Source organism: Sarcophilus harrisii, chromosome 5 (assembly GCF_902635505.1).
Source record: "Sarcophilus harrisii chromosome 5, mSarHar1.11, whole genome shotgun sequence".
Taxonomy (NCBI): Eukaryota; Metazoa; Chordata; class Mammalia; order Dasyuromorphia; family Dasyuridae; genus Sarcophilus; species Sarcophilus harrisii.
The window spans coordinates 275,385,153-275,412,034 of NC_045430.1; the positions used below are offsets into that span (position 1 = coordinate 275,385,153).

Sequence of the window (26,882 nt, forward strand, 5' to 3'; positions counted from 1 at the left end):
CGATTAGATAGCGGAGGTGATGGGGTAACCCTGAGCCTAGGAGATGAGAGCCCTTAATGGAATTGGAGACATTCCCAAAAGACTAAGTTCTGGGGGAAGAGAATAACTTTGTTTTGGACATGCCGAGTTGAAGATGTTTGAAAGGTGCTATGGCATTGTGGGACTCAAGCTTTGGAGGGAGACTGGCGGCAGTTTGATGTAGCTGGGAGTCATTGCCCCTGAGCTTATCATGCAACTCCTGGTACTGAGGAAATGAGCAACCAGAGGCCCAAAATGGAGCCTTGGACAGTTACTCACCCTTAGCATGTTTGCTATGAGCAAGAGCCAGTAAAAAAGACACTAAAGTTGTGACTGAGCAGGAAATAGAGTTGCAAAAGCCAAATTAAATCAACAAGTATTTATTAAGTGCTTACTGTATGCCAGGAGCTCTACTAAGTGTGAGAGCTGTTGTTTGTCTTTCATTCTCAAAGACATCAGGGAGGTGATGCCATACTTGCGAGTGAATTGGACTGAAGTCAGGGAGGCTGTGCTAGGTCTCCTGCCTCACTTTCTCCTTTGGAGTCCAGTGGCCAGATAGAGATATGATTATGGCCCTGCATGAAATGGAAGACTAAATGTGTGAGTGAAAAGAAAAGCAAAAATTATCCATATCCTCAAAGACTTCTCATTCTTTTAAAAATTTTTTTTTCATTAAAGTCTTTTATTTTCAAAACATTCATGGATAAGTTTTAACATTCATCTTTGCAAAACATTGCATTCCAAATTTTTCCATCCCCTTCCCCGTGCCCCCTCCCCTAAATGGCAAGTAATTCAATATGTGTTAAACATGTGCAATTCTTCTATACATATTTCCACAGTTATCATGCTGCACAAGAAATATCAGATCAATAAGGAAAAAAAATGAGAAAGAAAACAAAATGTAAGGAAACAACAAAAAGAGTGAGAATTCTATGTTGTGATCCACACTCATTTCCCATAGTCCTCTCTCTGGGTAAAGATGCCTCTCTTCATCATAAGATCATTGGAACTGGACTGAATCGTCCAATTTTTGAGAAGAGATCAGAATTGATCATTGTGTAATCTTGTTGTTGGTGGTATTGTTGGCATGTATAATGATCGATCTCCTAGTTCTGCTCATTTCATTTAGCATCAGTTCATTAAGTCTCTCCAGGTCTCTTTGAAATCATCCTGCTGGTCATTTCTTACAGGACAATAATATCCCATAACTTATTCAGCCATTCTCCAACTGATGAGCATTCAAAAGAATTCACATTCTAATGTGGGGTATATATGATGTATAGAGTCATTTGGAAATAACCTTAGAAGAAAGTACTTGCCTTGGTGGAGACCAGGAAGAACTTCTTATAAGAGGCAGGATTGGAGCCAAGTCTGCAAAGAAGCCAGAAAGTAGAGGTAAAGAGGGAGAATCTTCTAGCAAGAGGAACAGACAGTGGAAAGGGGTAGAGAAGAGAGATGATGCAAGAGAAGTGACCAGCAAAACGGTAAAGGATGAAGCCTGAGAAAAGGCCATTCAATCTGACTGCCAAGTGATACGGTTAGAAATCAGATTGAAAAGTACCAGGAGTAGTGAGATGAATGGAAGTGGTAGCAAGAGTGGAGGCAATTTGTTTTTTCCTCTAGGATCTTGGTTGAGAAATAGAGAATGATAGCTTGAAGGAAATGGCAGAATTCAATCAAGATCTTTTTTTAAAGATGAAGATTTAGATATTTTTATTGGTAAGCAGCAGGAAATAACCCAGCATATGGTGAGAGGGGGAAAGGACGAACTACTGGAAAAATGAAGGGGAGGGCACTGAGGGCACTTAAAGATGTTGGCTTTGTCAAGGAGGGTAAAATACAGAAAATGGGGGATGATGTCAGGAGATTGTGAGATAAAAAAGGCACAATAAACCAGTTCATTGGGAATCATATTTCTCTGAGAAATCAAAATTTCTCAGAAATTTTCTGAGATTTCTTGACAATCTCAGTCAAGATTGTCAGACTATAGGGTCAAAAAATTGGATGTGTGAGAGGTTTGAGAAGGAATAAAAGGCTTGGAATGGCCTTTTTGAGGGATGCGGTAGAGAATCAATTAGGAGTAAAAGGATAGCCTTGCATTTTTGAGGAGGACCCAGTTAAGAATGTCTAGCAAAATTAGGATTAGATCCAGTCAGCCCCTTTATAACTTCTTTAGTTCTGTTTAGTAGCATGGAAGTAGCATAAAGGAGGCAACTGGTGGGAGAAACCCAAGTTTGGGTTTTGGCAAAGTATGAGTAATGATAGAATAAGGGGACAAAGAATTTGAAAGTAGAAGACATATAGTCAAATAGGAATAACTCTAGGGTCAAGATTGGGAGGGGTGATGACCTCTGGAAAAACTCTGAGGTGTGAAATGATTGGGGTCATGATGAGGATGTAGAGAGGTAAGACGTAGGGAGAAATGGATGCTCAGAGGTTGTGATCAGTTTGAGAAATGTCAGAACTTTTGGCTATGGAAGTAAAACACTTGTAGGTAATGGGCAGATGTAAGGGGTGACTGTCCCTGTGTGTGACTCCAGTAGAATAGAAGAGGAGGTCGTGGGCTTCAGGGTGTTCAATATCAGCATCAATATCTTAGCTATTATGAGGGCAGGAGCTGGACCCTAAAGGAAGACAGTGAGCCTGGACTTTTGTGGACTTCAACTTCATATGAATCAGTTGTGTGTCGGGGAGCCAGAAAGGCAAAGGTGATCCCAGATTGCCTTGAGAAGCTTCCCTTCAGAGATTGGACTAAGGAGAGCACTGGCCAGAGAGTAGCTGCTGTGTCCTGCCCTGTCCTGCCCTGCCTTGCCCTAGCTGCACGTCACATTTGAGAAATATCATTGATAAACTAGAAAGAGACCAGAAGATGGAAATGAATTTTGATTTTTTTTTTGCCAAAAAAGGAAGGAGGTGGGGATGCTTGACCCAGGGAAGCCTGGTTTGTCACCTAGAAGAAGCCTTCAACCTGTTTTGCTTGTCCTCTGGCAGTAGCACACTAAGCAATCTGGCTGCAGAGGCTTGCTAAGGCCTGAGGCACCTGGATACCTCCTCTCAGTGTTTGGGCTGTGTGTCCTCACTGGACTCTTCAAGCAACATATTGGGAGCCTTGGAAGTTCCATCTACCCCTCACACATCTGTGATTCCTGCACATTGGAGACATCCTTTGTGAAGATGAATTAGACAAAATGGATGAAAACTGCCGGTGATGTGAAGGCATACAACGTGCATCATTAGAAGAAAAGAGCACATCAGATGTTAAAGGGTTATAGGGTAACTGGATATTTCCATCTGGGAAGCCTTTGACTTTCTGTTGTGATTTTTGTCTTTCCCCTTTTTTGTTCACAAATGAAATTCATGAATAAAAGATCCATGGGTTGTGGGTATTTGAGATTCTTTCTAGGGAAGTGAATATTTATGAATTCTTTACATATTGTATCACACTTTCCCAGATTCCTTAAACTCTGGGTTACTTCTGAATTTTGCATGAATTATTTGAGCAGATTAAATTTTGTGGTTTTGGTTTTCTACAGCTAAGTTATTTGTAAGGAAATTAAAAAGGCTTCCAATCTATCTCCTTCCTTTAAAGGAATGTAGGTTATTACTATTTTTCAAGGCAGGTGATTAGCTTGTCAGGTTTCTCTAATTTGTGCATTAGCTACTTTATTTTAACCAATTTAAGGGGGAAAACAATTGTAAACACGTTACATGTATTAAATCAGGAAAATTTAAACAAATCAAGTGATTATTTATGATACTTAAAGAATGTATGTATACACATGCAAGTTCTTAGCAGCTTTATTTTTCTGGTTCAATAAGTGGAAAGGCATTTTAAGTTTTTAGATAATTTTAATTATTTAGGCCAACAAAGTAGAAATTATATGTGTCTGTATATGTATATTTGTCTTATAGACTTTAATCTACATATCTTTTTTTTTCTCTTCTTTTCTATAGGAAATAGTTGACAAACAGGGACATAATAAAGTGTTGAGTTTTACAATCCCATCTTTATCTAAGCCATCAATATATCATGAAGTAAGTGACTTTGATCCAAGATAATGTAGCTTTTCTGGCCTCTGAAGTTTTCCATTCCATTGCTATGGCCAGGATAGGGCAGAAAAGAGGGACTCACCAGGTTTGGCATGATAGGAAGGTCCTGATGTTTGGGCTTTGCCCAGAGTTAAATGCTTTCCAAGCATAGATGAACTTTCTTACTATGTCTCCTCCCAATCTCTTCTGTGTATCTGCTCACCGATTACCTCTTTCTATATCCAGATATGCTTCTGTCATCTCTTGCTCTTGCTTGTATGATGGCTTCTGCTCAGTGTTCTTGATTTAGCCTGGCATTGAAGGCTCTATGTGATATCATTCCAATCGTGCTTCCAACTCTATCCTACGTATCCCTCAAACATATTCTCCACCTGAAAGAAACCAAATTACTTATCAGTTCATGAATAGGCCATGTGTTTGTTTGGCCTCTGCGCCTTTGCTCTAGCAATTCTTTATGCTTGGAATTGTCATCTTCTCATTGTTACTATTAAAAGTCAGTCTACCTATTGAGAGTCAGGTGAAATGTTGTCTTCAGAAAGCCTCCAACTGGTGAAATTCTATTTTGGATCTGATTCTCATCAGTCAGGGGGGATTACCTGCTAGAGATAGAAATGATAGAAATCCTGGAGGAAAGTCACTACTCCTTCTTAGAACTTTTAATAGAGTAGGAAAAGAAATTTGAAAATAGAGTGATGTACCCTATGAATTTTAGTAAAGTAGATCTCAAAGTGATTAGGATACATAGAATGCCAGGGTCAAAATTCTATAGGGGAAGTCAGTGTAGAATGAATGAGAAGTTTTTAAGAATTAAATTCTGAAGACCTTAAAAAAAAAAGGAAACAGTTCCACTAAAGAAGAAAAGATTAAGTTATTTATCTAAAGAGATTAATATGAATTGACTGAACACAACCAATTTAGAAGTTAAAGAGCTGTACATCATAATCCTATGTGAACATAATGAATAATACAAAGGTCAGAATGATCTGAGGGAGGGGAGGAAAGCTAAGCATCCAAAACAGCAGCAGCAGCAGCCATAACCACTATCCCACATTGGAAAGAGAGAGTGAATGAAACAGTGCTGACCAATGCCAGAGAGGAGACTCTGTCACTGGAAAAAATGGGCAAAGTGACTGGTAGGGAGCCGACACCCAAGAGGAGTTTTCCCTTATTGAGTTCAAGTCAGCTAGCCCACCTTAGCCCACCCAGCACTGGCAGATGTGATTGTTGGATTTCCCAGGGATATGGGAAAGATCATGGGCAACTGGAGAGAGACTGCAGACGGAGAAAAAGGCAGACATTGTCTCTTTGGTTGGAACATTGGCCTTCCATTTTGGGAACATCCTCATGTTCCCCATGAGTTTTCAGACATCACAAGATACGCACAGGGAGCGCTGACTTTAATTCCTTGCCAAATTCTATAAGAAACTATTCAGAGATAGTCAGAGAACATCAAAGGAAAAAAGTTGCTATAAAGGGCCAGCAAGATTTTCTGAACAGGTCACAGTAGAATCATCTGTGTTGGAGGTGGGTCAGGAGAATGGGAGAGCTGCCCCATATTTTTAGTGGAATATTTTATAAAATCTTTCTTTATAAAGCTCACCTTCCAGAAAACATGAATGAATATGGGTGAGATGAGAGTACATTGAGACAGATTTAGAAGAGTTTTGAATGGCTGGAGCCTAAGGAGAGTCATTTAGCATAGCATGCACAAGTCTTCTGGCCTTTAGGAAAATATCTCACAAAGGTGTCATATTTACCCAGTTCACAGATGAGCCAAAGCTTAAGAGAAGAATAGCTCACACACTAGATGACGTTTTTGATCTTCTTTTATCTTCTGTCAAGTTGATAGTTTTATATTTTGAAGCAATCGAATTTTATCAACCTGGAATTTTTATTGTCTTAGTTTGTATTTATTAGTCAATATCAAAGAAAATTTAAAAGTAAAACATTGATTATTAAACTATGTGCTTATTTTCAGTACACAATATGCCTATTATATTATTTTTCTTTAATAACATATTTTCCAAAAGCATTTGTTATGATTACTTTATTCAAATATGTTTTTTCTTTAGCCTTCCAGCATTGGTTCCATGGCTCTGACAGAGAGTGCTTTAAGCCAGCATGGTTTATCAAAAGTTGTTTACAGTGGACCTCATCCTCAAAGAGAGATGTTAACAGCTCAGAATAAGTAAGATTAAGCAATAGAATTTGTTGTATAAAAATCAGAAAATTATTTTTCATCACACTTACAATTTGTCCATTGCATGCTATTAATTTGAACAATTTAAATATGATTGTATTTGTAAGGGAAATTTGTAAGGGAAAATTGTAAGAGAAAATTCATCTTAAATCATTGTGCTCTTGTTTCAGAATTCATCTGGAAAAAATTAATTTAAAAAATTGTCATATTGTTCATTCTCTTCAGAAAGTTAGCATGAATTTTGAAGAGTTTCAATATAGTATTTGTATACTATTCTGCTCCTTCCTTTTAGTTTTGAACACAGATGTAAAACACTATATAAATGCTAGCTATTCTTCTTCTTATTACATTGGAATTAACATTTTGTGAAATCTTTTTTGTTTTCTCTAGGTTTGAAGTGTTGACATTCCTTTTATTGTGTTACAATGCTGCCTTAACCTATATGCCCAGTGTTTCTCTTCAATCGCTGTGTCAAATTTGTTCAAGGTAAAACTAAATATCAGTTTTTACATGTTATGCTTATTCACTGTTTGCAATGATAACTTCCTTGTTAAACTTTTTCCAACATTTTAAAAATTCCAAAAAAAGAGGCATAAATTTAGCTAAATAAAGAAAACATACCAAATATATATGGTTGGTAGTACTTAGCCCTGTGCCTAGCACATAGAAGGCTCTCTTAACAAATGTTGATTCAATTGAGTTATTGCTGTATTCCCTTAGTAATGTTTTTGGATCCAATTTGTGCTTGTTAGGAACCATGATAGAAGTGAGAAGATGGGTGATGACTGGTATTTGTTTTGTTTTTTAAACTCTCCTGCCAATTAGAGAGCTGTAGGGTGAGAGTGGGGAGGACACTGGCAGCTGTGCTTAGCACAGTGTCCTAATGGAGCCTTCACAAAAGCTTCTTGATTTGTCTTAACCTGGCACCGGTGAAAGTCAGTTTAAGGAGTGAGCAGATAATTTGGATCTTGGGAATTCTTGTGGAGGCTGTGGAGCGTTGGACGCTAGCCAGAGGGAGAAAGCGTTGGCCAGCACTCAAATCCAGAGAAAGCGGACGAGGAATGGGAGGATCAGAGGAGAAGGCAGAGCAGGAAGTCAGCAGCCAAGAACAACTGAAAACTCTTGGGAAAATTTCACCATGTTTTTCGATTCATGCCTTAACTTTTATGATTCCTTAATAGAATGTAATAATGTTTCCTCTTCTTAAAATGATATGAAATTACATCCTTTGTATTTCTTTACCAAATATGTGGATGCCAGTTTTTCCAGGACCCATGGTTCCATCAGCATGAACTTTCCTCTCATCATCACCTCTAACCCAGTAGAGTCCTTTCTGTGGTCACAGGACAGGTTTTGAATTCAGCTCCCTTGCCTCCATATGCTTTACTCTGTCCTGGGAGAATGCTGTGCTTATAAGATGAAAGCAGGCCACAAAGGATGAGTCTGTCCTCTTCTGCTTCTTCCACTGTTAAGGACGCAGGTGTTCCAGTCTGGGCCCAAACCCTCAGCAGTTTTCCTCTCTGCTCCCAAAGTATGTCCCGACTATTGCCCCAGTGCCTTTGCCAGCCTCCTGCCTGAAAGGCTTCCCTGAAGTCACAGCTCGAGGCTACTTTGCTCTCCCCGAATCTGGCAAGCTCAGCCCACTCCTTTGTGAGGTCTGGCTTGGGGCTGGATAGCCTGTGCTGATCCTCTGGTTTGTTCTGAGAAAAGAGCCTGGATTCTGCTCTGGGAGTCTGAGATCTCCAAAGAGGTGCAGGCAGGACTGACTCCTTTGGAATGGCTTTTTGGTCTCAGGTTCAGAATCAGGCCACTTTAACATGAACCCACAATAAAGGAGACCTTTTTGGCGGGCGTTGCTGTTTTTCTGCACACAGCAGCCCAGTCTTTTATATCTGGCAAGTCCCAGGGAGATGACATTAGGTATCAGGCTTGGCTCAGCAGCATCTTTGTGCGCCTTAGGCCTATGGCTGTATCTGTCTCTTGAGAAATGGTTTGTAGAATGGAATTGATTGAAAACTGCTCATTTAATGCAGGAAGAGGAGAAATAGAAAGAGGAAGTCGAGAAATGGAAAGAGGAAGTCTTACTAACTCCCATGGGGTAGTTTGGGTAGGAGCTCTTTTGGAGTAGGGGAGAGAATAAAGACTAGGGAAGCAAAAAAGAAAGAGGCAGTTTTTGCTTTGAAAATGCATTATCTTGGTGTCTCAATGAGCTCTATTTCTCTTATCTGTGTCACAAATGAATGGAATGTATCTTAATTCTAAATGAGTTTGTCAAATATACAAATAGAAAACTCAGTTAGGCAGTCTTTGCTAGCTTGCTCCAAGAGCTGGTAAGTTGCTGACAATGATCACCAGAAGAGTCCCTTCTTCTGTGGAGGCACAAATTCCCCCCAAAGTTCCTTTTTGGAGTTTGCTGGCAGGGCCACTGAAATCTCTTTCCAAAAGCCTTATTTCACTCCATGATTTCAGGCTTTATTTTGGGAACCTCATATGGGAATTTAACACAGAAATCAAGTGGCTATGATATTTTGTGAAAACATTGAAGAAATGGAGAATCTGGAACCAGAGGGGCCGGACAGATTCCTAGGAAAATCCCCAAGAAAGATGCAAGTGGGATACAAGGAAGAGATTCTAGAATTCTTAAGAACTAGAAAGGAGAAGTACAGAAAGAGGAAGCTTAGGGTTTGTTTAATAATGCCTCTAGGAAGCAAGATGGGATCATTTAAAGAAATAAATTAACATTGATTTTAAAGGGTTGTTTTTTTTTTTTTTGAGAAACAAAAAATTCCAAGTGTTACCTGCTGTAGTTTGCTTAGCATATATAATATTATAGATCATGTAAACAAAATTCATGACTGCATTTCTGAAGAAAGGCTTTAGATAGTCTGTACATTTTTATTCATATTTAATGAGTGCCAAAAGCTAAGAAAATGGAAATAAATGAAGACTTAAGGATTCCATTAATGTGTCCTAGTGACACTGAGAATGGAGAATACATACATTACCCTTCTTCTTCTCTCTTCCTCTTCCTCCTTCTGCAGGAGCTTGTTAGGAAAAGATCTTATTCTGGGGAAGGCCTGCATGTTAGACTTCATGATAATCTCCTTTGTCTAAGTTTTCTTCTGAGAGCAGGACCTAATGTGGAACAGAAGATGTTGAGTTTCCCAGCAGAAGTCACTTTTCTGCCCACTCATGGGAACTGAGTCATGGCTCAATTGATCCATTAATTATTGATCCCCATTCAGTTGATTTATTTGCAGCCAGGAATATTGATTATTTGAGTCCATCAAAATGATCAGTCATACCAAAGGCTGGGTCCCCTCGAATATGTTAAGATGGCCTTAGCTGGCACATCTATAAAAGCATATGGTTATACACACATGTACATATGCACATGTGTGGGTATGTATACAATTGAATTCATTTAAGAAATAAACTTTTTTGGAAAAGGTCATAAATTTTAAATTTCTGATAGAAATATACTAAGTATATTATCTTATAAATGTTAAAGAATGCATGAACTAATTGGTCAATTTTGTGAACATGATATTTTATTTTTTCTAGAATTTGCATTTGTGGATACCCTCGACAACATGTAAGAAAATACAAAGGTATAAACAGCAGGATTCCAGTTTCTTCAGAATTCATGGTGCAACTGTTAACAGGAGTTTATTTTGCCTTGTAAGTTTATCCCATGTACAAATTATACAACTTTTGATCTTTTAGAAAAAATGTTCTCACGTAATATAATCTATATTAAGTTAGATTACACTAGTAAGGTCGAAGGACTCAATTAGTCTTCTTCAATTTACATTTTAAGTATTTTTGTATAGAAGAATATAGAATTGAACTCTTGACAAAGCTTGCTTCAGTGAACTTTTTAAAGATGTTTGAAAGATTACATATCTCACCAAGAAATAGATTATAGCAATATTAATATATTTTGTGATGTGAATTTTAAGCCATCTTGCACCATTCAGGGATAACATAAGTCTTATTAAGGGTTAGTTAAATACCCATACAACTCTTTTCTTCTTTTCTATCTCTCATTTATTTTACAAGTTTTTCACAAAGGTACCTTGCTTTTTACAAGGATCTCTTTATAATCTTTTCTATAGCTTTCCAAAACCTCTCTTGATTATGTAACAAATTAAGAGCATAAATAGCTCAGTATGCTTATAGCCCATTGTTTGTCATGATTATATAACATAAGTGAATTTCTAGTTAGTTGGAATTTATCCCTCCTAGAAATGCTTCATAAATGTTTGTTGAACAAAGGGACATTTGGCCAGCAGGAGGAAATGAGATATTGTACCATTAGTATGGCAGTGGAAGTGAAAAATCTTATTCTCTTTTGTCTCTTTATTCCTTTCATCCTGCTATATCTAGGAAGATCTGTCATTGAAATCACATTTAAGTCTGGACAGGGCTTAAGGGAAAAAAAAGTACTGCTGTTAGTTCTGCAAAAAAAAGTCTTCATTGATTTACTGAGAGCAATATTTACTTGGGCTAACGAGCACTTGCTTCATATTTCTGCAATTTGGGAATACCGCAAACCTTATTTATTTACATATTTCATGTGATTTGTAGAAGTATCTTCTGATCCTCCCCAAGATATGACAGGTGTCATTTATAATTATTCTTACCTTCCCTGAGAGCTGTGTATTTAGAGCACTCAGCCATCAGAACCAAGATGAGGCCTTTGTTTGCCCCAGACAAGATTTTGAAAACTTATACCTCATTTATGTTACTGTTCACTTGGAGCTTTGAATCTTTATTGGAACATATATACAAACATAACCTATATCAGTCAATCCAGTATTTATTTATTTATTTTTTGCTGCTGAGGTATTTGGGATTAAGTGACTTGCCCAAGCTCACACAGCTGGGAAATATTAAGTGCTTGAGGTCAGATTTGAACTCAGGTCCTCTTGACTTCAGGGCAGTCTATCCACTGCACCACCTAGCTTCCCCTCAATCCAGTATTTATCAATTACCTATGAGGTCTATACATGATATAGAGAGAAGAATTTTCTATCCTTATAGCACATGCAATTATTTTAAGAATTGTCTTCCAAAGTGACCCTCCTCATATAGGAGTATACACCCTAGGTAGTCCCCTGTCTTACCTATTCCTACTTCCAGCACTCCCACCCACAGGGTCCTTCTCAGCCTTCCATCAGTTCTGCCTCTCAGGTTCTTAGAAGTGAAGGCCTCCAAGACACAGGACCTTGCCTGACCTCCCAGAACCAGAGATGGCCAAGCCCACATCTGAATAAGGCTGCATTCTGGCAGTCTCCCCCACAATGTCTGTCCAATTTCAGCTCAAAGACCTCTGGGGAAGGAGGACCTGCCACCCTTCAGCACTCCCTCCCCCCATTCCTGTCTCTCTACCCTAGAGCCAGGCAGAGTAAGTCTCATCCAGAGGTTTCAGACTTTCAAAAGGAGGGTCCTTCCTAAGGACCCTGACTCTCTCCTGTCCTTCCTAAGTCTTATCTGCCCTGACTCCCCACAATAATGGGCACAAACCTTGGGCTTCCTGATTGAAAGATGCTGATGAAAAGTGTGAAAGGTTGTCTGCTCCTCTTCTCATAAAGCCATGAGGTCCCCAAAGCCTGAATACCCTAAACCATTCTTACCATTGTCACAACTGAAGTTACCTCCTTGGTCCCTGCCTTCCTTCTTCCTTCCCTGCCATGGCCATCCTTGGGTCCTGCCTCCCTTCTTTTCCTCCCCCTCCCCCTCACCTTTGGCCATCCTTCGTCCCCTTCTTACTGTTCCTAGTTTCCCTTCCGGCTACAAACAAACCTGACCACCAAGCACATGGAGTTCTGCCAGTCCAGTTTATTTCACATCCAAAAATGCCTACCCAGGGGATCTTGCTACATAATAACCTGAGCTTAAAGGAAGTCAGAAATTTTAAAGTCAAACAGAGGAAATTAAACCTGTTTTGTATTCTCAGATTGTTGGTTGTTTGTAGTACTTTGGTACATAATTTGTCAGTCACCAAGTATTTGTAAAGGGTTTATTAAGTACCAGGCACTGTGCTAGGCACCCAGGGTCTCAAAGAAAATAAAAAACCAGGCCCTGATTTCAGGGAGTCTAATTAGACAGGCACCGACAATGGGGGAGACAACATGGAACAAGCCATACACAGCATAAATGGAGAATGAGTCCCATGGAGGAAGGTGCTAGCATAAAGGTGGTTGGGGAAAGGCTTCCCAGAGGGATTTGGCCTGAGCCTGGCGGGAAGCCAGGGGAGGCAGAGATGTGCTTCATTGTTTAGCAGGAAAAGCACACTCAGGGTCAACATTCTTTCACAGACCCTCCCCTTCAACCCGTTTCTCAGAAAAGTTTGGGAAAACTCTGCTATAGAAGTGGCTGATGCTCCTGGGCCAGGCCCATGGACAAATTCTGAAACTGTTCATCACCTGGAGCCATATCATCTTCTAGATTTTCTTGTGGGGTCCCCCTTCCTCCCCACCTGTCACCTAGAGCTCTTCCAATCCCCACTTGAGGATTGGAGAATGTGTTTTTAAAAGTCTTTTTGTTAAAAACTTCATCCTTCACATGGCTGCCAATTTGCCAGCCCTAAAGCCAAGGCCAGCCACCTCATCCTCCCACTCAGAAGCTTAATTGGCTCCCTCTGGGATTCAATCTCATTTCTTAAGTTGGGCGTTTAAAGCCCTCTCCATCCTGCCTTCAGTCTCTGCCTCCAGCCTCTGCTTTCAGGTTTAGTGCCCACTCCTGCCCTTTACAAGCTCTGCTTTCTGGTTCTGCTGGCCCCCTTGCCCTTCCCCTTCCCCATGTGCAGCCTTCTTTCCGGCCTCTCTTCCTGGCCCGAGGTCTGCATCCCCCTTCCCCAAGCATCCCTTCCTCCAGGAGGCCTTTCTGCATTGCTGCCTTCCATCTCTGCTGCCTCCCATCTCTGCTGCCTCCCCCGATCTCCAAAATTAGGTTTTACTTTTCTGTGTGTAGATCGTTTTTGTCTCCAACAGAATGGAAGATTCATGAGGGGAGGATTCTTTTATGTTTGTCTTTCTGTCCTTATGGGCTTGCCCAGTGCATGGCACCCAGGGACTGCCTAGTGAATCTAAGTGGGTGACTAATGGTTCCCTTTGCCAGTGCTGCCCCTGAACAGCACATGGCCATAGAAAGGGGGGCATAAAATGGATGTTCCCTTCTGCTCCCAGGCCAGCCTGCTCCCTCGGACTCAGGTGCAGAAGGTGGTCCTCTCATGTCTACTGTTGGTGGACTTTCCCTTATATCTTTGTAAAACTTGCAGCTTGTATTTAGTTGGAATAATTACTATATCAGTTAAAAGGTATCCTTGTGCACTTCCTCAGGATTTTGTCAAAATAGGAACAAAAAGTCAAAATTTTACAGGTCATATCCTACTAAAGGCTATGGGAAATGATGGCACCACACAGTGTTCTGAATGCTCATTCAAAAGATATGTAATCCACTACATTTTGGACCATTTGGAAGTTGTACCTTGTTTATCTGACTTTTCCTTCTATAAATAGAAAAACATTGGAGAAAAAAGAGAACATCAGGCTTCTTACTGCGGTAGAAAGGAATTCAAAGGTTTAAAACTATTTCAGGGAATGGAATGGAGAGGCAGTACAACCACTCTGCTAGTCATCACTCTCACGGAAGATTAACGCTAAATGGCTAATTGTGATTTTGTTGGTATAGAGAGAATTAATGAAGAAAGTTACATTCTTTGGATTTAATTTTTGTAGTTATAATGGAGAATGGGATATGGCTCAGACGGCCCTGGAAGATGTCCTGTACAGAGCCCAGTTGGAGTTGTATCCTGAACCACTGCTGGTACGTGCTTCGTGACTTGGTTGAGTCTAACTGGACACAGGGACTTTTTCACTTTGAATTATGATAAGCAGTGGAGCCAGTGTTCACAAAGTATGAAATACACTGTTAATTAATTCTCAGATATTTAGCACCTTGGCTTATAGGGCAATGCATTATTATTCATGAAAAGAAACTCCATCATTATTAAAAGTGTCCTGAGCCTGTCACTGAGGGCCCTCCTGACTCTGTAATAAGTCATTACATTTTCTACGGGCGCATGTGTGTGTATGTGTGGTTGTCCACAAGTACTGACAGCTAATTAACATATAGAAATTTTAGCATCATCTTTGAATGCTCATGTTTTCTGGAGAATATTTATTCACACGTGCATTTCCTTAATAGTGTAATGGGCTTGAAATTATATCCCTGTTTGTTTATTTATTTGATACTGATAATTTGAAGTCATTTTTTTCCTCCTCAGGTTGCTAATGCAATAAAGACTTCGTTGCCTGCAGTTGCCATGAAATCTAGTAAGGAGGGTAAAAGAAGCATTCAGGTTGAAATTACCCAGACTTCATCGAGAATATCCAGAAATGCCGTAACCAGCATGTCAATAAGAGGGCATAGATGGAAAAGACATGGTGAGAAACATGTGCTCTAACAGGAGTATTATTAATTGCAAAATATTCATAAGCCCAGTTAGCTTTTCCTTATATATTGTTACTATGTAAATAAATGGCACCTTAGAGACCTGGAAAGTGTTAATGATGCTCTGAGTATCTACTTACTTTCTGACCAGAACATGCCTGAGGCACCAGGGAGAATTCACACGCCTTGTGCATACGTGTGTTCTGCATAACATGTTTGGGAAGGAAAATTAGCTTTGATTTATTTTACAAATATTTTTACTTCAAATGGAAGAGATGTAATTCAAATGGAAAAATGTAATTGCTCTCATTATATATTTTGGCTTTTGTGCTTCTGTGAATGACTACACACTCAATGTTGCTTAATAATGATTTTGATTGCTAAATAGCCACACCTGCAGGTAGACATAGGGGTTAAGACAGAACAAATAGCAGTGGTTTTGAGATTTTTTTTTCCTTTTTGCAGTTAAAGAATATCACAATATATTAGTAGCTTTGAGCCTTTCTGTTTCTTTGGAAGGAGATTTTTCTTTGTAAAATCTATCATTGTTTCAGTAGTTCATAACTTTTATTTTATATTTTGCTGGTGTTTGCCACAGTCTTTCTTAGGGCTCTCTTCTCTACCTTTCTTCATTTTCCTTAGTGGGTCTCCTCCTTTTCTGCTTCCTCTTTCTCTTTCTCATCCCATCATCTTCTTCCTCCTCTTCCTCTTCATCATTATACCCCTCCCCCTTCTTCAAAGAATGATCCCAGATTAGAGGAAGGAACAAGACCTTCCTAGGGACCAGATTGCACTATGAAAGGGCTTATTTGGAGACAGAAAAAAATGAAATAATCTATTTCCCAACCTCTTTCTATTGACCAAGATGGTAACAGTAGCTGCTCCTCTTCTTGGTGGTGAATCTGATTTCAGCTGCTGTCTTGTTTTCTGGGGCTGAAGGAAAATAGGCAAAGAAGACAAAAGAGAGTGTGCTGATAAATGGAAAATAAGGACTGCCCCTGGGGGGGAGGGTGTGAGTGAGGAGGTGGACAGTGATCAATGGATAAAACTGTGTAGCTTGATTAAATGACTATTGAAGTAAAGAAGTTTTCTCTTTTAAATGAATTCTTCCACAATTTAAAATAGTGCCCCAGATTTTTGAAAGCACTTCAAGAAAGGTATAAAAACGGTAATATATCCCATTAGTAAGACATCATCTGGTGATTTAAACCACCCAAGTCAGATGAGGCTCTTGATTCTAAAACAGCAGATACTCTTAGAGATAACTTTGATACTTCCTTGCAAGCATTTGTCATTTTAGAAAACAATGCTATTGTCTTAAACCCAGGAAACAGAATAAAAGATGGAAACCCACTTGATTATTGGGGATATCACATTGCACATTGGCTTGCATGTTGATGTAATCATTGGCAAGTATGGCTGTAGATTCCATCTAGTCTGAGTCAGCGATGGTGAGCTGCCCACCCCAGGATCCACAAGTGCCTCATTTTCCAGGAGATTAGCTGGAAATTCTACCAAAGAAACCCGCAGGAGGAATGTTGCCTTTCCTTTCTGCTTTATCATCTTGCCAAGACGAAGAGAGAGAAATCATATTGCAAGTGAAATTTTCCCAGGTGCTAGAAACCAGTACCTGGAACCTCAGTATTGAAAGAGACCCAGAAGTGACCTGGTCAGAGGTTTAACATTCCTGACCTGTGCTCAGCAAGCCCATGTCTGGGCTCCCCTGGTGACGGGGAGCTCCCGCTCCCTACCTTTCGAGGTACCCGGTGCCATTGTGGGAGTGGCTGACCTCACTGAAGCTTGCTCCTTTTGGTTCTGCTCTTTTTCTCTGGGATCAAGTAAAATAAGACTGGTTCTTTTTCTCCACGTCATCCCTTCTGGCATTTCTGAGTTATCATTCTATTTCCCTGCTAAGGGAAATCTTTTCTAGACTAAACATCTTCATTTAAAAAAAAAGTCCCCTCCTCTCCCCGGAGAATTTAAACCCAGCCACATATGTAGAAAACATTTATTCACAGTAAATGAGAATTAAATATTATTTCCAAGCCTAAATTTTTTCAAGAGAGAAGAGATTGCTTTATCAGTCACCTCTTCCATGTATTTTTTGTTTTTATCTATCAGATTTGTACAGATCCCGTTTTAGGGGCAGTAAGTGCCTTGTCATCATTGCTAGTTCTTGTGGGGCTCTTTCTTATTGTGTGGCTTAAGAAAAATGGCTGTGGTTTTTCTCCCACATCCCTCTTGCTTTTAATTGGTCATTCCCTCCAGCCAAAGCACAGAGGCTGGTCTTCTGAAGTGTAACAGTCCTACTGGTAAAGACCTGTGAGGACTCATCTTGTATACAGTTAAAGGGATTTTGGTCCCACAGAATACGTCCATTGTCCAGGCTAGCTTAGCCTTTGGAGCACAGGAAGCTCTTCAGCAATGAGGGCCTGTTTGGCCTTGAGGTCCAGCTCCTTCTCTTGGAGCCTCTGCTCTGTTGTACCCAGGACCTTTTCTCCTGATTCCCCAAGCACCTTGTGCTGTTCCTTTTTGGGTAGAGTTTTAACCTTATTTCCCTTTTTTGAGCTTCCTTTGTCACTTTTGGTCTTCAAGTTTTGCTGAACTACAAAAGTTGACCCTATTATGGTCTTTATCTCTGTGGTCTGAAGGATAGGGCCGCTAAACTCCAGCCTCTGGGAGCTGTGATGACTATTCAGGAAGTTAAAGGATTCCCTATTCAGGAAGTTAAAGGATTCCCTCTCCTCACTTCTTTCCATTTTTTCGCCCTTTCTTCAAACCCTTCTGCCACTTTTTCCACTTCTCATTTCTTCTCCTTCTTTCCCTTCCCCTCTCTACCATCCTCCCTCTTTTCACAGACTACCCATTGCTGTACATTTGCTGATTTAAAGGGAGAAGTGCGTGAAAGAGATAGGGAGATAGCCAGGACAAAAATTCCAGCCAGAAGAGAGCAAGGGGAAAGAAAGGAGGGAGAAAAGGTGATTTTCCTCTGAAAAGAGGCCTTGGCCCTGTGTCTGAGATTGGAGGACCACAAAAGATTGTCATACACGTGGGTCCATGAATTAGAGGACATGTGATTTTCAGGGACTGAAAAGCCATTTATTATTGTGGCTTCTGAAAATGTACTTCAGTCTTAACCTTCTAAACTATATTCCTATGAATTACTTTAATCCATGACTATTTAAAAATGTATTCTGGAACTCAGGACCCAAGCATCTTTAGGAATTTAACCATTTAAACAGTATCTCTGAGAGGAAAGCACATCTATCATTCCCCAAAAGCCTTTTTTACAGCAGATTTCAAGAAGTGTTGGAGTGCTCATGTTGTTTTATAGCTCCTACTTCTTGGGGTAGTTGTTATGTCTCTGCATTTCACTCCCTTAATATTACATTTTGCCTTACTCCATTCTCTGACCATGTATACCCTATCTCTCCCTTTCCAGTCCCAACTGCCGGGCAAGTGGCATTAGATGCAGTAGGCACCATCTGGCTAAACATATATTTGTGTGTCCTATGTTCTCACAGGTCTTCTCAGCATTAACTGAAGCTTGCTGCTGCATTATGTGTGTGTGCACGTGTGCGGGTGTATGTGCATATGTATGAGGGTGCATTCATGTATTTATTTCCGAGAGATAGTTTTTGAGGGGTTGGGGGCCATGTGTCAGGAAATTGAACCCATCATCAGAGTTTTTCACTTTTCAAACAATGTCGTTTAGATATAACTATTCAATCTTGATTTTTAAAGCTTTTCTTAATTTGAAGGTTTGAGAAGTTATTTAAAATGAAATAATTCTCTTTCAGTGCAGATGTTTGCAGAATAGCATTAGAACATGGAATGGTCATTTTATTTTATTTTTTTTTTTACCTCTAAATGACAGTTTAAGAGTTATTAACACTTTTCTGTTTATTTTATTTCTTCAAGGGTGGAGAAGAGGGATTGGGGGAGGGAAAAACTTTTCTGAGAGAGGGAAATAGCCAGACTAGCAATTTTTGGGGGGTTGGGAACCATGTGTCAGGAAATTGAACTCATCATCAGAGTTTTTCACTTTTCAAACAATGTAGTTTAGATATAACTATTCAATCTTGATTTTTAAAGCTTTTCTTAATTTGAAGGTTTGAGAAGTTATTTAAAATGAAATAATTCTCTTTCAGTGCAGATGTTTGCAGAATAGCATTAGAACATAGAATGGTCATTTTTTTTTTACCTCTAAATGACAGTTTAAGAGTTATCTTTATTATTAACACTTTTCTGTTTATTTTATTTCTTCAAGAGTGGAGAAGAGGGATTGGGGGAGAGAAAAAACTTTTCTGAGAGAGGGAAATACCCAACTAGCTTTTCAAGGCAGCTCTAGATGGAAGGGAGGCTAGTAGCAGGAAAGACAGATTATGAAGGTACAAAAGGGTTGAGAAAAGGGTAAAAATAGAAGAAAAGAAGCATTAATCCTAAATGCCTCCCAATTTGAGCACTATCTAGATAAAGTCATCCTCATTCATCTTCTGCTCCCTCATACTCCTAAACCTGTATTGTTCATTTCTGTGCTCTCTGTCTCTTTCCTGTTCAGTCATTTTTTTTTCCTAATCCTGCTCTCTATGCCTCTAATGTTCTAAATATCTTCCTTTGTGTTTTTTAAAGTATTTTCAAGAAATATTTGAATGTCAAAATTATGGTTTGCCTTAGTTAAGGTATATTTAGAAAAGATTGGTATATGTTTATTTACCAGATTATTCTCCAGCCAAAAGATTCACATAAGAAATAAATGGGACCCCAAGTCTTGATTATTATTCAGTCTTTTTTGTAATTTGGATGCTAATATCTGTATTGTGGTTGTGGTGTATCAGTGCCTCTAGGGCAGGGGTGGGACCATCTGGCCTGTGAGCAGTATAAGGCCCATGAAATCATTTGCTAAGGCAACTGCAGGCAATGATGAACTGAAAACTAAGTACAAAAACCTCTCATTGCTTGAGTTCTATAAGGTGATAATTTTGTATGGCCTGCAAATGGTATTATAAATATCCAAATGGCCATTGGCAGAAAAAAGGTTCCTCATCCTTGCTCTAGAGTATAGACTGTGTTTCACTGATTTTGCTTAGGTATGCCTTGTTTTTGTTTTTGTTTTTCACAGTATAGTTATTTCTGTGAGATGGTCTATGAATTAGGTGTTCAGAAATCAAGTCTCATTTTGAAATCATTGGGGGAGCTTACTTTTCAAAGTGATTTTATAGTAAATTCTTTTTTAAGACCAAAAAAATTCAATACACCCCCTCTGTAATTTTGGATGTGTATATGTTGAATTTGCTTAAAGAAGGGCACACATAAGGATCATCTAGCCCAGTACTATCCATGAGACTAGGATTATCATTTAAGTAGTGATCTTTTAGATTTAAGTAGTGATATGTTTGCAGCTGTAGAAGAGATCATTCTATTAATTTGATTATCTAATATTTGTTATAATGCAAAGCATTATGCACATGACTTTTCAGAAGCCTTTCCTATCTATTACTTCATTTTTGGGGAAGTGAGTGACATGCTTGCACAAGAACATAAGCCTGCACAGGACTTGTCTATAGGAAATGCAGTCTGGATCTGGGAGCAGGATTCACTGCAGGAGCAGAGTTAGATGGAAAAGAGGCCCTTTTTTCAATGATTGGATATGGAATTTTATCCTGTTCTTTGACGGTTATACTCAGTGCAACTGAGTTGTTTTGAAGAGAGAGGAGGAGAATGTTTAGGTTTAGACAACCTCAGGAGCCTGAACCACAGTTGTGGAATCTATTGTCATTGCTGCAGTTAGGGAAAAGCAATCCAAAGGTAAGAAATCTACTCTTTTGGTGTGTTCCAATTTGACAGTTCAGTCTAAGCTCTCTGAGTTTTAGGATGCTTAATTTCCTGGGATGTTGGAAGTTCAAAAAAACAAGCAAAACCATTTCAATCAGATCAAAAGAGCTTCTGGATCTAAAGGCAGTTCCAAGTCTCTGCCTCCTGCATAATGATCAGTGGATGGCCAGTTGTTTACAGTCACAAGAACTAATAAGGGGGCAGTGATGGCAAATGTCAGGAGGATCTGAGTTCAAACTTGACTTCAGATACTTCACACTCACTAGCTATATAACTCTGTGCAAATCACTTAACCATTGTCTGCCAAAAAAAAAAAAACAACTAAAAAATAAAAAGAACTAATAATGAACAGAAAGCATCTTTATTAAAGAAGTGAACACTTCTAAATGTGAAAAAGCACAGACTTGGAAGAGTGAAGAAATGAGAAAAGACCCTGAAAGATACAAGGATCTTGGGTTTGCACTGAGAGTAGGTCTTGGTGGCAGGAAGAAATGTTGTTGGAGGAAAACATTTGAATTAGAACTTCAAACAGCAAATGAAAAAAGCTGCTTAGTCCATTTCTGCCTCTGCCTCCTAGGAGCAAAGGCTAAGGCTCCTAAGGGACTCCTACTTGGTGATGTTTAGGCTTAAGACAACCTCAGGATCTTGATGGGGATGCTTTCCACATCTGACATCTGTTTTTATAGGACCAATGTAACTCAGTACTGTTCAGGGAGTTGATATGGACCACTATAATTCTTAATTTTTAAAAAACTTTCCTTAACTTTTTATAGAAAAAAATGAATGTGTGCAAAATCATAATTCTCATGCTAATTAATAAGCTCTGGTCAAACTGGGCACTTATGTAAAGTTATTATTCTAGAAAAATTTGAACCTACTTTGTAATTGCTTTGTTTTGTTTTTGTTATGTGAAGCTGTAATGACTGCTGCGATTTATTTATAAAATCAAATAGAATTATTTGTATTAAATATATTCTAAAACAGGCTTAGAAACATTATTTAAAATATTAATTAAAGAATAGCAGGTTCTAGTGAATAAAGACATATCAGTCTTAATTTATCTTGACTGGTATTTATGTGATTTTTAGAAAAAAAATTTGCTTTCAGTACTTCAGTTTCCCCATTTACAAACTATAATTAGTGATGACTTGCTATTTACCTAGGCAATAGGTTAGTATAGTTTTGAGGGACAAGAATAGAGTTAACATAAAATACTTTAATTTCCATTCACACACATGTACATGCATATTATATATATATATATATATATATATATATATATATATATATATACACAGAGATAAGTATACACATGTATATATGCATACACACCATACACAAACACACACACACACACACACACACCCTACCTGGACTTAAACATTAACTGGATTATGGAACTAAAGAAGAAAGCAGCAAGAGGAGCAAACTGGATTCATTTCTGTTAGACTCTGTTAGCCTTAGTCCCTGAATCCATTTGGTCCCTTGGCTGCACAGTTGCCCTTCAGGCTGCAAAGCCATTACCAGACTTGGCTTTGTTTAGGCAGGTGGTGACCGTGGCCCTAATATAGGCAGTCTTTTAAGGATGGAGGGGAATTTGGAGTTAAATTGGTGCAACACAATTTTTTTGATTCAAGTTTTGTACCCATTTTTTTCTAGTCGGTTGAGAACTTTAGAGAATATTTTCTATGTTACAGACACCTTGCTTTGGTACCCCAATTTTTCCAAGCAGCTGAAATGAATTTAGAACTGCTCTAAAAACTAAAAATTCTCTTTAAGTTTTTTCTTGCAAACATCTTCCACCCATTGCCCTTGCTCAGCCCCTTCATTCATTTTCTCATCTTCATTATTCTACTGGACTCACAACTTTTGCTCCTAGTAGGTCAGGTCTCTATCCTAAAGTACCCCCAGACACATTGCATAGGTATATGCAGGTAATTTTCCTTTTTGAGAAAACCTTTAGGGCCTCTTCCTCATTGGTTGCAGGATATCTTCTAGAGGAGGTAGGGCCTATAAACCTAGGATGGGGGACAGAGTCTATAGTGAATAAATAGATTAGATGTAGACTGAATAAATGTCCTTCACATGCAAGTTACAGTTTTTCAAATGAACATATGTGATATTATAGCTAAAGAAGACAAATTAGAAAAAGATAAAAATGATAAAAGATAATTATGAAAACAAAGTCAATAGCTTAGAAAAAGAAAACAACTACTTAAAAAGTAGAATTGGCCAAATGGAAAATCCACTGAAGAGAAAACATCTCCTTAAAAAGAACAATTGGCCAAATGGAAGAGGAAGTATAAAAGCTAACTGAGGAAAACAACTCCTTAAAAGTTATAGTTGGACATGTAGACTATAATGACTCCTGAGCCATCAAGAATCAATCAAATAAATTCAAAAGAATAAAAAACATAGAAAAAAATGTAAAATACCTCACTGGAAAAACAACTGACTGAGAAGACAGTGTCAGAATCATTGTATTACCTAAAAGCCATAATCAATAAGAGGATCTGGACAGTATCTTTCAAAAAATTATTGAGGAAAACTGCCCTGATACCCTAGAAGCTAGAGGGTAAAATAGTTATTGAAATAATCCACCAATCATCTCAGGAAAGAGATCCCAAAATAAAAACTTAAGGGAATATTATAGCCAAGTTACAGAACTATAAATACTGAAATGGCCAAAAAGAAACAATTCAAATATCAGGGTACTAAACAAGACTCAGCAACTGCAACTTTTAAAGATCAGAGACCATGGAACATGATATTCCAGAAGGCAAAGGAGCTAGGACTATAACCAAGAATCATCTACCTGGCAAAATTAAGCATCATACTCCAAGGGAAAAAAATGGTCACTTGATGAAATAGATCTCAAGCTTTCATAAGGAGAACAGAATTAAACAAACATAAAAAAAATTCCATCTCTGAAGATGGTAGAGTAAAGCAGGTATTTGCCTGAAGTCTCCCCCAAGCCCCTCCAAATACCATTAAGTAAATGACTCTGGACAAATTCTTCACTGGCAGAACTCCAGAAAAAGATGGAGTGAATTTTCTAGCCTAAGACAACTTAGAAGGGCAGCAGGGCTCTTTTGTACCAGGGGAGAAAGAAGCTGCAGGCTGCATCTGCATAGACCAGAATACTGTGGACCGGGAGTAGGCCTTGGGGTGACTTAATCAGTGGCAGACCTTTCAAGTGCAGTCTTCAAAGACAACTTAGAAGTTCAGTAGGAAAGGTCTGTCACACCTGGGTAAGAGTGGAGCATAGTCCAGTACAGACCATGTCACCACAGCTCCTGCCCTAGCATACCAGGAGCAGATCTTGGCAGCCACTGAATTAGCAATAGCAGTGACTTTCAGGAGCTCTCATCCCACATATGGTAAGGGGATTGAACAGCTGGTCAAAAAGAGATTACAGGGATCTCTTATTAGCACTAAGGTAGGATTGTGTTGTTTTACTTGTGTTCAGATCCAGATCACAGTCCTGGGTGATAGGTGAAGAGGAGTACTAGCATGACAGAGCTTGTAGCCAAGCTGTGGAGAGTGGGGACCAAATGGTAAAGGAGGTACAAAAATCCAATAAGGAGAGAAGAATGCTTTAAACAACAGAATTGGCCAAATGGAAAAAGGACAAAAATTCACTGGAGAAAAAAACTTTTAAAATTAACATTGGACAAATGGAAAAGAAGGTAGAAAAGTTCAATGAAGAAAATAATTCCTCAAAAATTAGAATTGAGTAAATGGAAGTTAATAACTTTATGAGAACTCAAGAAACAATAAAACAAAATGAAAAGAATGAGAAAAAAAAGAAGACAATATGAAATATCTCACTGGAAAAACAACTGACCTGGAAAACAGATCTGGGAGAGATAATTTAAAATTCTTTGAACTTCCTGTGAAAGTCATGACTTTAAAAAAAAGGGGTGGGGGAGGAAGAAAGAACCTAGATATCATCTTTCAAGAAATTGTCGAGGAAAACTAGACCAGTATTCTAGAACCAAATAATAAAATAGAAATTGAAGGACAAAACAGAACATTTCCTGAAAGTTCCTACAAATGAAAATTCCAGGATTATCATAGCCAAATTCCAGAGTTCTCAGATCAAGGAGAAAATATTGCAAACATCCAGAAGAAAATAATTCATATTTCATGGCATCATAGTCAGGATAATACAAAATTTAGCAGCTTCAACATTAAAGGATTGGAAGGCTTGCAATATGATACTCCGGAGGGCAAAGGGGCTAGAATTACAACCAAGAATCACCCATCCAACAACTCAGTATAATCTTTCAGGGGAAAAATAGATATTCAATGAAAAAAGCATTCTTGATGAAAAGATTGGAGCTAAATAGAAAATTTGACTTTCAGATAAGACTCGAGAAATATAAAAAGTTAAATAAAAAAAAGGAAATCATAAGGAGCTTAATAAGGTTAAACTGTTTACATTCCTACTTGGGAAGATGCCACTCATAAGAACTGTCTCATTATTAGGGGAATTAGACGATGTATATATAGACAGAGGGCACAGATGTGAGTTGAGTAGAAAAAGATAATATCTAAAAACATAAAATTAAGGGGTGAAAGGACTAAAATGGGACAGGTAGAATGGATAAATTTTCTTACATAAAAGAGGCAGGAAAGATTTTACAGTGGAAGGGAAGAGGGGGAATTTAAGGGGAAGTAACCAAACCTTATTCTCATCAGAATTGACTCAAAAGAGGAAATAACGTGCACATTCAATTGGATATAGAAATCTATCTTACCCTATAGGAATATATAGGGAAAGGGGATAAGAAAAGGGGAGTGTTATAGAAAGGAAGGCAGATTGGGGAAGGGGAGAGAGAATAGAATAAATAGGAGGAGAAATATAATTAGCAATAGTAATTGTGAAAAAAATTGAAGTTTCTCTGATAAATACCTCATTTCTCAAATATGTAGAGAGCTGAGTCAAATTTATAAAAATAACACCATGGCCAATTTGACAAATGATCAAAAGGTATGAAGTTTTCAGATGAAGTAATCAAAGCTATCTATTGTCATGAAAAAATGCTTTAACTCACTATTGATTGGGGGAAATGCAAATTAAAACAATTCTGAGGTGCTATCTCCTACCCATCAGACTGGTTAATAGGACAGAAAAGGGAAATGATAAATGCTGGACAGAGTGTGTGGGGGGAAAATGATATATTTATTGTATTGGTGGTGGAGTTGTGAACTGGTTTAACAATTCTGTAGAGCAATTTAGAACTATGCTCAAAGAGCTATAAAACTATACCACTACTAGGTAGTGATTAAAGATTATAGATTAAAAAAAGGTAAAGAACTTCTATGAAAAAATTTTCATAGCAACTCTTTTCTGGGACAAAGAATTATAGAATCCCTATCAATTGGGGAATAGCTGAACAAATTGAGGTATGTGATTGTGATAGAATACTATTGGGTTATGAGAAATGATGATCAGGATGCTCTCAGAAAAACCTGGTAAGACTTCCATGAGGTAATATGCAAAGTAACAGCAATATGGTAAGAGACCAGCTGTGAACAACTTGGCTATTCTCACTAATCAGTGATTCAGAATTACTTTGAAAGATTTATGATCAGGAATGCTATCCATCCCCAAAAAAAGAACTGGTGGAATTCTTTCTATTTTTGGTTTTTATGTAGATATACATATATATGTTTATATGTATATATAGATAGATAGATAGAGATCATAAATATTATGCAAATGGAAATGTTTTGCATGACTACATAACTGCACCTGTATAAATCTAAAAAAAAAGAAAGAAAAGAAAGAAAATAGATCCTAACCAGAACACTATGTAGAGTATGAATGGATTTCTTGCTAACAGTCTTGGAAATCTCATTGATTTTTGGCTTCCTCCAACTTCTAGGTATACATCTTGGGAATTCTTATTGGGTCTATTGGACTCTGAGGACTAGAGTTGAAAGGGACTATGGAGAAAGAATGTGGGTGGGCAGGAGGACTACTGGACATAACCATTTCTATCCTCTGTCTCCAAATGAATCTATTCACTGGCTGTATTAATAAAGAACTTGATATACTGTGGAAAAAAATAATTGATCTCTAATATCAAGACCCACGCGAAACCTAAGAAGGGAAAAAAGGAAAAGAAAACATAAGGGATTCAGTAGAGCTAAACTGTTTACATCCCTACAAGGGAAGATGATACTTGTAATTCTTAATAATTTTACCATTTTATAGTATGGCTAGAAAGATTATACATAAATAGAGGGTATGGGTATGTGGTAAATTTGAGGGAATGACATAAAAATAATTAAGGGATGAGAAAGAGGA

General features: G+C 38.4%; 1 protein-coding gene across 5 annotated transcripts in view; it reads left to right on the forward strand.

Moving 5' to 3' along the window:
- The window catches only part of FAM126A (family with sequence similarity 126 member A), a 98,529-nt gene that overhangs the window by 57,024 nt on the left and 14,623 nt on the right, over positions 1-26,882 (forward strand). For all 5 annotated transcript variants that reach the window (XM_031940624.1, XM_031940628.1, XM_031940627.1 and 2 more), the window contains exons 5-10: positions 3,973-4,053; positions 6,141-6,256; positions 6,659-6,754; positions 9,833-9,949; positions 14,014-14,101; positions 14,562-14,721. In XM_031940624.1, coding sequence (XP_031796484.1) covers positions 3,973-4,053; positions 6,141-6,256; positions 6,659-6,754; positions 9,833-9,949; positions 14,014-14,101; positions 14,562-14,721 — 658 coding nt within the window. The remainder of the gene's footprint in view (positions 1-3,972; positions 4,054-6,140; positions 6,257-6,658; positions 6,755-9,832; positions 9,950-14,013; positions 14,102-14,561; positions 14,722-26,882) is intronic.